This window comes from Parasteatoda tepidariorum, chromosome 10 (assembly GCF_982258835.1).
Source record: "Parasteatoda tepidariorum strain Cologne lab strain chromosome 10, Ptep-v5.0, whole genome shotgun sequence".
Taxonomy (NCBI): Eukaryota; Metazoa; Arthropoda; class Arachnida; order Araneae; family Theridiidae; genus Parasteatoda; species Parasteatoda tepidariorum.
In genome coordinates this window covers 80,360,684-80,376,479 of record NC_141764.1, presented here as the reverse complement: position 1 = coordinate 80,376,479, position 15,796 = coordinate 80,360,684, and the positions used below count along the sequence as shown (strand labels likewise).

The 15,796-nt window shown below is 33.0% G+C and overlaps 2 protein-coding genes across 3 annotated transcripts in view; one reads left to right on the top strand and one right to left on the bottom strand.

The window, feature by feature from the left end:
* The window catches only part of Ddr (discoidin domain-containing receptor 2), a 636,659-nt gene that overhangs the window by 130,322 nt on the left and 490,541 nt on the right, over positions 1 to 15,796 (top strand). The window lies entirely within an intron of this gene.
* LOC107442790 (retrovirus-related Pol polyprotein from transposon 17.6) lies at positions 6,944 to 11,380 on the bottom strand. The gene has a single exon (XM_087152856.1). It carries the CDS (start codon positions 11,378 to 11,380, stop codon positions 6,944 to 6,946), a length of 4,437 nt encoding a protein of 1,478 aa, XP_087008982.1.

The window sequence follows — 15,796 nt, the reverse complement described above, 5'->3', positions numbered from 1 at the left end:
AATACATATAGTTTAAAATTATAGCTTTGCTTCAAGTATAAGGCTCACAAACTGAGAACTTTTTTTTTTCCATAGGCGAAAGAGCTTTGTAAAACGCTGCTATAGTAGAAGAAACAGAGCAAAAGATTTTAAGGACAACTAATAAAGAATTATTAAATAAAATAATATTTTTTAGTGTATAAAATACCGTAAAGTAAAGGTATTTAGATATAATAAGTATTATATTAGCTAAAATATGTTAAGATATTTCGGTTGTAGTTTTAAAGTGTGATGCCATTCTAGAAAAATGTTAGAGAATTATACATTTTTTAAAAAAAAAGACAACATTAGTTTTAAACAAACAAAAACTGGAAAAGGAGAAACAGTGTAAAATGGAAAAGCATTCAAAATCCATTTGATGAGCTGTTAAAGCAACTGAGCAGAAAAACGGCGCCTTTGAATGCTGACATAATAGGCTCTTTTGTGATGTCACATAAAAAGAAAAAAAAATCATCAACAAAAGCGAAGGTCGTAGGACTATTTAATCATTTCCACAATTATTTGCAGCTGCTCTGTTTTTAAGATCTTTGGTATTATGAGATCATGGGAAAAACTACCAAAACATCATACATTTTTGCTTTTCTGAGAATTTTTTTATTTTTGCTTTTAAATTTTTTAAAAAATAATCTATCTCTGTTAAATATTTTATTAAAAGACAAATTTTGATGCAATTGTGTTTTATTAAAAAATAATCTTTAAAACGAAATCGTTTTGAGTAAGAACCATTTAAAATTTGCGATTGTTCATGTTAAAAAAGAAAAAAAAGAAAGAAAAAAAAGAAGAAAGAAAAGAACGAGTTATATATTTTTTCTCCTTCAGTAACCTAATTTTAAACTTTCAAAACTCGACTTAGATAGTCTCTTAAATTTAAAAATAGTTTAACTAATAACGGTTGAAAATATTCTCAAAAATATAAAAAGGAAAAAAAAATGCCATAATGCTACTATCAATCATGCAAACAAACACTAACATTTTAAACATAGATGCAAAGAAAATAGGGCTTATTATCAACCAAAGGAAAATTAAAATTTTGAAAATTAAACCTAAACAATTAAATGACATATTCTTAAAAAATAATAAACTAGAGGAAATAAGCAGTGTTACGTATCTTTGAAGTATAATTAACAATGAAGGAGGAACTGATGAAAGATATACGCGAAATAGATTAAACAAAATCCGAAGCAGTTACGCTATTCGCAATAAATTCTGGAAAACAAACACATGACAAATTCGACAAAAATTAGAATTTTCAATACTAATATTAAATCTGTCTTACTCTGAGATATGTCACTGCAGTAAAAATAACATGAAAAAACTTCATTCATTAACGATTGTTTAAGTAGAATCTTACGTATAAAGTGGTTCCATAAAATTTATAATGCTGAAATCCTTATTAAAGCAAAACAGAAACCGATTGATCTGGAAATTAAAAAAACGTAAATGGAAATAGATGGGTCATGTTCTACGTAAACCTGAAAAATTTAATGTGAAACAAGTTTTTGATTGGGACCCTCAGGGCAATAGAAAAAGAGGGAGACCTAAAAATATTTGGCGGAGGTTGATTGTAAACGAATCGAAAACAAAACATGGAGAGAGGCAGAATATCTGGCCACAAATAGAGTGAAATTGAGAGCTATGATAGAAGCCCTATGCTCCAAGTCGGAGTAAAAAGGAATATGCATGTATGAAAACATCTAAAAAAGAACATCTAAGATTACTTCCTTGAAAATGGACGAAAATATGTTATTCAGAATACTAATTAGTACATGACGAATCGCATGATATTTTTCATGGATAAATGTTGACGTTCAGAAAATATTTTTCAGTTTTTTAATAGGTTAGGTTTAATAAGTTTTAATAATCAGGGTTAGCATTTCTTTCGGAAGAATCTCAGAACACTGGGCGAAATAGGAGCTATAAATGACCAATACAATTCATTGATTAGCAATATCATAGAAATAGTTCAAGTGAAAACTAATTAAATAAAATTTAATTTGAAAATCACTCATCTTTTTTTAAAATAAAAAAACAAACAATTTTTATATTATTTGCTTTAATTTTATTCAGGATTTTAAAATCACTGTACCATATTATTTAAAAGTTATATTAAAATTTAATATTTAATTGTAAAAATAAATACGCTGTTTGTAATTTCGAATTTAATGTGGGATTTGCAGAAGTGTATATGTTTTGTATGAAGTTTTGTTACTTTAGTCGTATTATTAAAATTTAATTGATATTTTAACGACACTTTATAAAATTAGTTATTAACTTAGGTTTTAAATTATTCATTTACGTAAAATAAGGGAAAACTACAACTATAAGAGATTCATGAAATTAATTTTTCTTTTTGATTTATTTATTAGTTGCTATTTAGTTTTCATTATTAAAATTTAAACTATTAAATAATTATGAAATAAATATTATTATTCAATCTAGATTCCTATTATAAACTGTTTGAAACATTTTGTTAATACCTCATATTTCTTTTTTCATTTTCCAATTCTCTCTTTTCTTCTGGGCGGTTTTAATATGTCTTTTTTTTTTTCTTTTTTTCTGGGGAGGAAATTTGCTATCCCTGGTTTAAACCTCCGCGAGGTGTTAAATATAATCTTGTTAGTTGTTCAGTAAAATAAAAGAAATATTTATAAAAATTAAGTGAAAAAAATGTATTTCAAACTAACAACATTTACGTGAAATTTCATTTAATGAAGGGATTGCTTTGTACAATTCGAACACAATGAAAAAGTTCGGATTATCTATTGTTTGACAAAGCAGAACTTTCCATCGATTTAAAAATGATAATAAATGTTATAATTCTGAACTATATTCAACTAAGACATTTAATGACAAATAAACTTTCCTTAAAATTACTTAATCTTTATGGTGACCACAATTTAGATAATATAATTGTAAATAACGAACTGTATACTTAAAACGCTTGAGGCAATATAATCATAAGCAACATTTTCAAATTATTTAAAAAATCTTTTTTTAAAGAATTTTTTGTGAAAAGCATGTCAATTTACAAGTGGGCAATATTTCTGTGCATTGTGCTGTTATTTAGCGAAAAATTAGGAAACTTCTGGAAGGATTACCTGGAAACAATGGTGAAAAACAGTTTAATACAAGAATCACAAATCAGTAAAAAGAGTGGCTTTAAAGTTTATTGCCTCCAAGCCTGTGTAATTGAAGTGCACATATATGCACTTTAATTGCACACAAGTTGTTTGGAATCAGTCAAAAGAAATTCATGATAAGTATTGCTTTAATTGTTTTAAATTTATGTTATTTATAAAATCCTCGATTTTAAAATTATTTAATTGATATAAAGAGCTTAGGAGTATGTGTTTTAAAAAGTAGTGAAGTTTCCTGATTTTCTCTGTTTCTGACTTGGAATTAGTCAATTGTGGAGAAAATTTCGAATTAAACGTTAATTTTTAACAACGATGAAAAGTAATTCTAGGGGGATTCTTCCGTCTGACGTCACTTTCAAATAGTGTATCCAAGTTTTGTGTTTCTATTTTAATAAATAAAAAAAAAACAAACAATTTTTGATTTTTTTCCCTTTAAATTTAACTCATTTTTGAGATTTATTTAAAATTAGGTTTACTGTATTCTGATTGGTATAAGCGATTGTTGGGATTTAAGCTCGCAATTTTACAATTTCGCAAAATGTGCATGCTATTTATGAACCATTGCGATTTTGGCAAACATATCAATTACTAAATCAAAAATCTACAAAAAATCACTTTATTTTGTTTCTCTTGTTGCTTCGCATTTTAAAATGTTCATTTTATGTTTCTATTATTATTTTTTTCTTATTTAAAGTTGTTTTTCTTTTTGACAAAGAAATTTTTGAAAGCCAAATTTCAATGCTCTATTTATTTATTTTAAATTTTACGATTGAAAAGAGTAAGGGAAAAGTTTTCTGAAAATAGATTTTGTAGTTTCTCAGAAAAACTAATTCCACAAATTAAGCTTTGAAAAATAATTTAAAATTGATCGGGGGAGGAGGAATAAAAATAGAGATGGAGTTAATTTTGATTGGATTTGCTTAAAGTTGTTAAATAATATTTGTGAAAAGGATCTACATAAGTTTGAATTTCTGTAAGAGGAACAATTTTTAGGAACCAGAATGTTCTATGATGAAAAGAAATCCAAACACTTGTTATTTTTAGGAAATTATAGCAATGCAATTAATATTTTTAATTTAATTAATTCATTCAAAAATTTCTTAAGCATTATCACTAATAAATAAGGTATGATATAAAGAAGTACGGCGTACTGTTTGTTTAGTCACCCGAGTTGATAAAAAAGTCAGATTAACAAATATTTTGGCCTCGTGTTATGTTTAGAAAAAATTTTCCTCGAAAATATTCCGATTTTTAGGTTTAAAAGAAACATTATATATCAAAATATTGAGAGCCCTCTAAAAATTTTTCGGCGCCTTGAAGGCAACCGGTTGCGAGTGATTTGTAGACCACAGGAATAGTGAATTTGTAAAATACGGAAAAACACGTGTGTATTTTTGATGTCGAACAGTACTTGAAATAAAGCCTAAATTAGCATCTAAACAAAAATTTGATATTCTTGTGATTTATTTTGGGCACAAAATTACATATTTCTTGTTTACCGAATGACTAATTTATTTTAAAACTTAGCTTTATAAATAATCGATTTTAAACATTCTATAAAACTATAAAACAAATATTAAAATCTTAAGCCAATGTGAATTATACTTCTAGTAATAATAATTTTTTACTTTGTGAACAATTATAAAATTTCAAAAGGAAAAAAAGAACTTTTGTACATTAGGATAAAAAAATTTTCTTTTAACAGCAAAGAACAAATTGTTTTTTTTTTTTTAATCGCAATGAAAAAAATGCTCTATCAAACCTATCATTCACATTACTCTATCAAACCTATCATTTTTAAACTCACATTAAGACTCAAAACTATGTTCTGCACCAGACAAAAATAGATAAAATTAAATTGTAAAAATAGAACATATAAATGTACTTTTTCAAGCTTAATTTTTCTTCAAGTCACTATTTGTTGTTTGCATAATTCTTTTTTTAATGATTAATAATGAGGATTAATTATTATTAATTCTGCTAAAATTTGTCTAGAGATGGTAAATGAGGATTATTTTACAATATTTATATTTATATTTTAAAACTAACAAATGAGTTAGATTTTTTAAATCAGACAATGATTATCGTACAGATAAGATAAAAATCTCGAATAAACATTCATTATAATACAAATAAAAAAAAAACCTTAATCGGATAATCATCTTTATACAAAAAAGAAAAGAAAATCCAAACCTGATTCTTATTGTTAAAGTAATAATAATTAATTAATTAATCGAACGATTAATTTTTAATAAGATTGTTAAATTAAACAATTCTACAGGAAAAAAAATACTGAACAATTATTAATGTGCAAATTTTTAAAAGCCTTAATCACCTAAACAAAAAAGTAAACAAAAAAAAACCCAAATGGGACAATAAGTATTAAACACGTAATTAAAAACCTTAATCGTGATATCATTACGCAAAAGAGGACAATTAGGGTAGAAATAAATTAAAATTAGATCATTTTTTTACCAAGGATTTTTTTATTTTATAATGCAGTCAGTTCTGCAGTAAGAAATGTGGAGCCGTAATGCATACAACCATCACGCGATGCGTTTTTACGCAACTGAATAACAGTCATATGAGTGTTTGCACCTGCATGTTCTGTTTCAACAGATATGAGTGTAGTACATTCCTAACGAAGATGCGTATATTTCTGGAAGGAAAGACAATCGATGCAATTTGTCGCGTATAAGAAAATAGATTTGTATTTTAGTCAACGTACATAAAATTTTTACGAGTTATTTGTATAGCTGACTGAACCTTTTCTGCGTAAACACCAGATTAGTGCGTTCTGAATGAGGAAGAGACGATTCACCAATTACTCTGTTACTAAGTGAAAGCGTTATTTTTCGATTTATAGTAGTTTTCGATTTTTCAATTTTCGTTGTTACTGTAAGAAAGGGTTGATTTTCCATTTTATCGGTTTTCGTTGTTACTGTAAGAGAGTGTTAGTTTTCGATTTATTTGGTTCAGTTGTTATTGTGAACAAGTGTTAGTTTTCGGTTTATCAGTTTGCGTTGTTACTGCAAGAAAGGGTTGGTTTTCGATTTATCAATTTTCGTTGTTACTGTAAGAGAGAGTTAGTTTTCGATTTATTTGTTTCAGTTGTTACTTAGGGAAAGGGTTAGTTTTCGATTTATCAATTTTTGTTGTTACTGCAAGAAAGCGTTGGTTTTCGTTTTTTTCAGTTTTCGTTGTTACTATAAAAGAGTGTTAGTTTTCGATTTATCAATTTTCGTTGTTACAGTAAGAAAGTGTTAGTTTTCGATTTATCAGTTTCCGTTGTTACTGTGAAAAAGTGTTAGTTTTCGATTTATCAGTTCCGCTTGTTACTGTGAAAAAGCGTTAGCTTTCGATTTATCAATTTCCATTGACACTACAAGAAACGATTGGTTTTCGATTTATCAATTTTCGTTGTTACTGTAGGAAAGGGTTGATCTTCGATTATATCAGTTTTCGTTGTTACTATAAAAGAGTGTTAGTTTTCGATTTATCAGTTTCCGTTGTTACTATAGGAAAGGGCGAATTTTCGATTTACCAGTTTCCGTTGTCACTTTAAGAAAGGGTATAACTCTTTTTAAAAGCTTCAGTTATAAGACTTTATTAAAAATGTTAAAACAAAATTTATTCATCGTACAATTACAGGAGATAGTTTTTTTAATCTCCCTTTTTAAACACACTACTTGGCTACATTTTAAAACACATGGCCCCCTCTCAGTCACTCGTTGCCACCCTCAGCAACAAGTGAAGGAAAAATATCACTATGGTGATTTTGGTTGGTTGGCGCGGGGCCGGAGGCCATAGCGACCAACCCGTTTGTGATACTCTCCCCCTCTGATTCCGAGGTTACGTCCCGGGGAGGAATCGGAATTCATCTTTGGTCTGCCTCTCCTTCGGAGAGGTAAAATAGGTACTGTTGCTTGTGTATCAGAGTTGCATTGTCTCAATGCTGAGGTGTGGTAGGTCCCAACAGGAACATGTGGCTTATCTGGGTGGGCAAGTTCATAGGAGGTAGGCGACTTCTTTCGAAGTATGAGATACGGCCCATCTATTTTAGGTACAAATTTGGCAGTAATTCCTTTCTTAGCATTACTGAGTGGATGTAGAGTCACCCACACTTTCGAACCTACAGCATAAGTGGGGTTTTGCTGCCGTTTTGAGTCGAAATATGTTTTATGCCGATCTTGGGATTTTTCTACATTATCTCTAACAGTCAAGAGGATCGAAGAAAACTTTCTGAGATACGGGGTTATCTCAGGGACAAAGTTATCGTTTTGGATAACTGTTCGAATATCATGCTTTACCTCTTGAACTGTCCTGAGCTCTCGTCCAAACTGAAGGTATGCAGCAGTATACCCGGTCGTTTCGCACTTTGATGTGTTCATAGCGAATCGGATGACTGGTAGGTGGTCAACCCAATTTCTATGCTCTTGGCCAACAAGAATAGCCAAGCGAGGTTTCAGGTCCCTGTTCTTTCTTTCTACAGGATTTGCTTGGGGATGGTATACCGGCACCAAACATTGCTTAATATCAAGCAGAAAACAAAGCTGTTGCATTACACTGCTCACAAATTGTGAGCCGTTATCGCTGATAACTCTTCTAGGCAATCCATATCTCAAGATCACCTCCTCCAACAGAGTGATTGCACACTCCTTAGCTGTGGCTTGGGCTAAAGCGAATAGCTCAACCCATCTAGTTGAACAGTCCTCAACGATGAAGATCCATTTCTTTTTATCTTTACCTTCGGGCAATGGACCAAATAGGTCTATGGATAGGCTTTCAAATCTTTGATTATGTACAGGAGTCTGAAGAAGACCAGCTGGCTTTTGAGTGGAAGCTTTATAGCGGTTGCATTCGACACAGTTTTTAATATATTCGGTGATAAATCTTCTCATACCAGTCCAAAAGAATCTTTTGGAGATTCGATCCAAGGTACCTTCTATACCGTAATGGCCAGCAGTTGGCGCATCATGAAATTCTTTAAGGATTTGACCTCTTTCTTGCATAGGGACTACTAGTTGAGCTTCGTCCGAGTCACTATCATGGGAGTATCTATAGAGAACTCCCCTATTCATGATATATCCACGTTCAGTCCATCGATTAAGGTCTACTTCATCTGAGCGATCTTCAAATGCTTCTATAATCTTTCGTAAATCATTATCTTTCAGCTGTTCAGTGCGTATATCACTTGGTGATCGAGTTGGAAGATCAATTGTAACTGAACAGAGACAACAAGGATTTCTCTCTTCATGAACACAAGGTGGGCGAGACAGCATGTCCGCAATGACATTGTTTCTTCCTGGGATGTACTGTATATTCAGGTTGTAAGATTGTAGTTGCAAGGCCCATCGAGCCAACCTTCCTGATGGAGATTTAATACTTAACAACCACTTCAAGGGTTGATGGTCAGAGGATATTGTCACCTGGGCACCATCTATGTACCCTCTAAATTTATTCAAAGCCCAAATAACAGCTAGAGCTTCCCTCTCTGTAGTCGAGTAGTTTTGCTCTGCAGATGTCAAAAGACGGCTAGCATATTCTATAGGGTGTTCATTTTCATTTTCCCCCTGTAAGAGAACAGCACCCAATCCATAACCACTGGCATCAGTTCTTATTGTGTAAGGTTGGTCGGGATCAGCTTGTTTCAGAATGGGAGAAGAAACCAACTTCTCTTTCAGGGCAGCAAAAGCTTTTTGTTCCTGCTCAGTCCACTTCCAAGCAGCATTCTTTTTTGTAAGTTCACATAATGGTTTCGACAGGGTAGAAAAGCCTTCTATAAATCTACGATACCATGAACAGGTTTGCAGGAAGGATTTAACCTGCTTTATATCTTTAGGGACAGGAAGCTTGGTTATAGCTTCTACTTTTTCTGGATCTACTTCAAGTCCTCGGGTAGTTATGTAGTGACCTAAGTATTTTACCTTAGAGCAAGCAAAATTGCACTTTAGGCGGTTAGCTTTCAATTTAAATTGGGCTAGTCTTTTGAACACAAGAGTTAGATCATTTAGATGATCTTCAAAAGTAGGTGACATGATGATTATGTCATCTAAATAAATGAGAATTTTTACTGAGGGGAGTCCATTTTTAAAACGGTCCATTAGTCTCTGAAACGTTGCAGGGGCATTTTTTAACCCAAATGCCATCCTCTTGAATCTGTAAGCACCCAAAGGAGTTACAAATGCTGTTTTGTCTTTATCATCATCATGAATTTTCACCTGATGATAACCGGACTGGAGATCTATAGTGGAAATATAGCCTATGTTTTTAGCATCATGCAAGAGATCATCTAATCTTGGCAAAGGATAGGAGTCTGTGACAGTCACAGCATTAAGCTTTCTATAGTCGACACAGAGTCTGTGTTTACCATTTGGTTTGGGAACCAACACAACGGGAGCTGCATAGGGAGATTCACTCTCTTCTATAATTTCTTTTTTTAACAAATCATCCAATTCTTGTTTAAGAATTTCTTTCTTGGTTGGTGACAGTCTGTATGGCGGAACTGATATTGGTGCATGATTTTCAGTATTAATTCGATGCTCGGCAAAGGGAGTAGGGTCTCCCCCTGGTTTAAAGATATCTACAAATTCACTGAGAAGTATGGAAATCCTTCGTCTTTGCTCTGGGGTCAGAGGCTCTCCTTCATTTTCTCGTAGGCTACATTCATTTGCCACAATGTTGCTTATGGATAAACCAGGTTTATGGATATCCTTCCGGAAATAGATTTTATGATGAGGTTCATCACCAAAGTGCCATCTTTTACGTTGGATATCTAGGACGATACCAGTCTTTTCCAGAAAATCATTCCCCAGTAGAGTTCTATTTCCAGTAGCCTCGGGCAGGGCTAACAGTTCATGATTGAATTTTCTACCTTCGATGTTAACCAGCACCTGGGTGGCGCATGCTTCAACTGTAGTCTGACTTCCATCAGCTAAAGTCATAACTACCTCTTTAGTTTGGAATTGGGCTCCTTTTTCTTTCAGCATCTTAAACAATGTCTCTCCAGCAATGGAGCGGGTTGCTCCTGTATCAGCACAAACTCTGGCCTTGATGTCAGAAATCTCAACATCAAGCAGTGCTATGGGAGAGGAAGAAATATGACAAGCGTGCAGATTGATAGCACTTGCACAAACATTTGGAGAGCAGGTAGGGCACTTTGCCTTGATGTATCCTGGTCTTCCACAGCCATAGCATGTTAACTTTGGTTGAAGTTCAAAATTTTCTGGCCTAGAACGTTCTTGAAAATTCGGTTTTGTATCAGGGTATCCCCTTCTACTTGGTTTCGAATATCTTTTATAGTCAACTCGGGCAGTGGAGCTTGAAGTGGCTGGTTCCCTCTTCACTCTTACAGCTTCATAGTCGTCAAGCCGTTTGACAAGCCCTTCCACAGTGTTCAACTGGCACCACTCATCAATAAAATGATCTTTTACATCTGCCGGCACTTTGCGTTTAATTTGGTCAGATATAATCAATTCTCCTAATTGACTAAAAGTGGTTATTTCCAAACCACTAACCCAACCTTGGAAAAAGTTCCTAAGTTCATAGGCAAAATCTTGCCAAGACGATGAGTTAGTCCTATTATGTTTCACAAACAGCTGGCGGAACTTTTCTGCCGTCAATTTAAATCTTTTTAGAAGTAGTAGTTTTACTCTGTCATAATTGCTAGCAACCTCGTCACTCTCTCTTGCAATTAGCTGCGCAACATCATAGGGCAGCAGTCCAATAAGATTGGATGCCCAAAATTCTTTTGGAACTTCACTGAGTTGAGCTTGGCGCTCAAATAGCACTAAATATAGGTTTATGTCGTTGTTATTTGGGTCAAATCGGGGCATTAAGGACAACAAATCAATCACAGGTTTTCTTCGGAAACCATCAGTATTGGTGGAGGGTCCACACTGTCTCGCCTCTATCTCGAGTCTAATCTTTTCCAGTTCCAATTTCATTTGCTCTGTCTTGATTCTTTCGTTGCTCTCGATGCTGGCCTTTTCTAACTCAGCAGCTCTCTTCTTCTCCTCAGCAGCATCCTGTCTTTGGGAAATGATCGTGTTAAGCATTTCTTTTACAAACTCCTCTTCATAGTTATCACTAGAGGTAATAACTTTCTTCAAATCAATAATTTTAAAATCAGGGGTGACATCTTCACCCAACTCACTAGCAAGGAGAATTAAATCCTCCTTACGAGCTTTTCCAAAGAACGTCATCTTTCAATAAACAAAAGAAGACGTTTTTATTTTCAGAGCACAGATTATAAATGAGAACACAGGGGCGATTCTTCCACAAGGGCACGCTTTACATGTAAACACTGGGACGATTCTTGCACAAGGGCATACTTTAGATTAATAACACTTAATGTAAACACTGGGGCGATTCTTGCACATGGGCATACTTTAGATTAGTAACACTTAATGTAAACACTGGGGCGATTCTTGCACAAGGGCATACTTTAGAGAATTAAAATAATACTGTAATTGTTATGGTAAAATGATATTAGAGAGGTAACTTGTATAGCATACTTGACAAACTTTTACAATACAAAATTTAATCAGAATTATTTTAGTAAATATAATACCTTAATCATATAAATGAAATATATGAGCACTTTTTAAATTATTAACCAGTTATAAAACATTTCTAATAAACATATATAGGTAATGCAAGTAACCAAAATTATTTTAAAATAGATTACTTAAAACACTTAAATAACATGACAATTACTGATTAAGTATTCTTATAAATTGAGAGCACTAAAACAAATCAAAATATTTATGTTAAATCATTGAAAGAGCTGTAAAAGTTATTTGAAGCCACCGAAGAAACATTTTTCTCTCCCCAAAGGCGAAAGAAAAAAAAAGAGAATCACAGTTATTCAATGTCAACAACATGAACCAAACAAAAAACACACACGCACAGCTGCAGCGAGCGGAAGAAGAAACAAAATAAAAAGAAAAGACCGTTGAAGAACGATCTTTCGGGTGACGCTATCACACACAAAATCGGATTATCGGGGATCCGGGCCTCTAGTTGGTGCGCCATTTATAACTCTTTTTAAAAGCTTCAGTTATAAGACTTTATTAAAAATGTTAAAACAAAATTTATTCATCGTACAATTACAGGAGATAGTTTTTTTAATCTCCCTTTTTAAACACACTACTTGGCTACATTTTAAAACACATGGCCCCCTCTCAGTCACTCGTTGCCACCCTCAGCAACAAGTGAAGGAAAAATATCACTATGGTGATTTTGGTTGGTTGGCGCGGGGCCGGAGGCCATAGCGACCAACCCGTTTGTGATAAGGGTTAGTTTTCGATTTATCAGTTTCCGTTGTTACTGTAAGAAAAGGTTAGTTTTCGATTTATAAATTTTTGTTGTTACTGTGAAAAAAGTGTTAGTTTTCGATTTATTAATTGCCATTGTTACCGTAAGAGAGTGTTATTTTTCGATTTAACAGTTTCGGTTGTTACTGTGTGTGTGAGAAAGGGTTAGTTTTCAATTTTTCAGATTTCGTTGTTACTAGAAAGTGATAGTTCTTAAATGATTACTTTTCGTTGTCACTATGACAAAGTGTTATCTTATGATTTACTAGCATTTGCAGTTATCAGGATTGGTATGCGTTATTTTTGTTCAAAAATGTATTTTAGTCGTACGGTGAAACCTGCATAAGTTGACCACTCGCTGTGCATTGGTGGTCATCGTTGAGACAGGTAGTCAACTTTTAGAAAGCATTTTTAATGTACATGAGTGGGTCAAATATACCCTAGAAGCAAAATAATTTGTGCCCCTATTGGGCCATTATTTATGAATCTTGGGTCAATAAGGGTTGAAAGGGCCGTTATATTTCCGATATTGACCCATTATAGAATTTTGTAATTCACCCGATATTTTACAATAACTTTACAACCAATATCGGTCCTATGTAGAATAATCAGATGCCGCCGATATTTAATATCCATTATTTAGCCAATATAGGATCCATGATCGCCAATGTAGGCCCTATGCAGAGGCTATTCTAGGACCAATATTGCAAAATATTGACATCCCAATCTTGTTCCTCCGGTGCATGTTCTTTTAGGACCTATATTGAGTCAATTTTGAGCTCAACTGGGGCCAAGGTAAAATTTTTGCTGTAGAAATGAGACATCCTTTATAACTGCAGACGAAAATTTTACGAGCATTTAGTTCACTTCACAGCCCATATCTTTCTCTGCTACTGGCATTAAAAAACTTCCAAAAAGTTAGGAAAAGTGTGTAGAAGTTCACGGAAATTATGTAAAAAAACAGAGTTTTTAAAAAAATTAAATATTAATATTTAGCTGCTAAAAAAAGTATCATTTGTATTTGATGCCCCCCCCCCTAGTATATACACCATGTTATTCACAGATTTCTTAAGTTTTCCCAAAATTTGAATTTAATAGAAAAGTAATTAATTTAGTGTTGGCAACCAAAAAGTTCGCAAATTTCGTACAAAATATGATCGGAATATTGATTTAACTTCGTCAACTGTGAAGAAAGTAATTTAAGGAGACTGGATCGATTGGAGAGCTAAACGTACTGGCTGTTGTTACACGTGAGTTTCAGCACGTGTATTGGACAACACATGGTTTCAACTAGAAAGTGCGACGTGCCATATAGTTCGCAAATCAATCTAATTACTGCATGGAACATTTTCTGATAGTGTATTTTCTTTTTTCGGTTATAAGAATTGTCCCCTAGATCAGTGTTCCCCAACCCCCGGCCCGCGCACCGTTACCGGTCCGGGGATCAAATGGTAATGGGCCGTTGAACCTGAACATTCATTCTCCCCAATTAGTGCACAATCACCTGTCTTTGCTCTTAAAAGAATTCGAGAGCTACTTCCCAACCACAAAAGACCTCGAACTGGTAAGGAATGAACCTGCGACCCATTTGTCAACAAATTGGGCGAATCTAGCATGTCTGTTCAAGAAGAAGATCAACTGCTGGAGATTGCAAGTGACGGCGGTCTTAAAACTACGTTTGAGACAACAACTCTGCCGATGTTCCGGATTAAAGTCATGGCAGAATACCCCAAGATTGCCACCACAGAACTTAAATCCCTTTTGCCATTTCCAACAACCTAACAACCTATCTGTGTGAAGCGGGGTTTTCTGCAGTAACAGCAACCAAAACGAAGCAACGGAATAAACTGGGCATAAGCAACACACTTCGGGTGCCATTGTGTCCGATTACCCCCAGATGGAGCAGTCTCATTGCAAAGAAACAAGCTCAGGGTTCTCATTGATTTTAACGTTCTAGTAAGTTAAAATGTTAAATCTCTTTATATTTATTTTTTGGTGTAACTGTATTTTATTTTGAAGGCATGTTTAAATACAATTAAATTAAAATTAATAAATCAAAATAATCTAAAATATAAACAATCAACGCCCCCCTCCCTCCCCGGTGGGCCACGGTAAAATTATCAAATGTTGACAGGTCCGCGATGATAAAAAAGGTTGGGGAATACAGCCCTAGATCATGTGATTTAATACCATTGGATATCTTTCTATGGAGTTACATGAAGTCAAAGGTCTATGTCAACGCTCCCACATCGGCCCACCTCTACATTGAAGGAAGAGATTGAACGAAATTCATCCGCATGTAATGTAAAAAGGAAAAGTTTCGATAAAACAGAGTGTTTTGTATGAACAAAGTCATGTAGTTCATTTACCCAATGTACCATTCCATGAATACTCTATTCTGTGCACTTTATGTTTCAATGAAAAAATGTTCGATAGTTGGTTCAAGAAAAATTGTATTTTCTGATTAATTCATATCTTGCGTAAATTAAATGACACTCTTTGCATTACCTATATAATAATAACGCGTCTTTAAAATTTTATTTGGTAAGTATCCCATAGAGATTAAACAGCAGAATAAATTGTATTTTGATGCATAAGTTTATTATTATACAGATTAATTTGGTATTCAATTTAATAATAAAAAAACAAATATGGGCATTTATTTTTACTAATTTATGGCAGTTATTTATCACAAAAAATTTCTCATCATCAAAGTAGACTTTTTAATGTCAAAGTGGACTTACCATCAAAGTGGACTCATCTAAGTGGAAAATTTTTCATCATCAAATCGTTGGACATGAAATCGTTGTGCTCCTCAATGAAACTTAGGCAAATCTTGCTAAGTAAATAAGTAAAATGTTCCATTTTAGGGAATGAGGGGAAAATTAGTAATTGTTATTGGTCGGTTAAAAAGGATCGAGGGAAAAAATTCTTGCCCCGAATTAGTTGGAGAGATAATCGCCAGATTGATAAATAATGCAGACTTGAACTAAAAATAGATTAAAATACAGATATATATATATATATATATATATATATATATATATATATATATATATATATATATATATATATATATATATATATATATATATATATATATATATATATATATATATATATTGCAATTTTGATTACAAAAGCCTTTAGTAGTTTTCGTATCTGGTCAATTCACAAAGTAATTTAAGAAGTTAGCTTTTAAAACTGTTTCATTAATTTGAGGAAACTCTAATACTCTATAATAATAATAATGCGCATAACTTTTTTAAGCGAAGGGTCACTTACACAGTTTGGCCGACGATA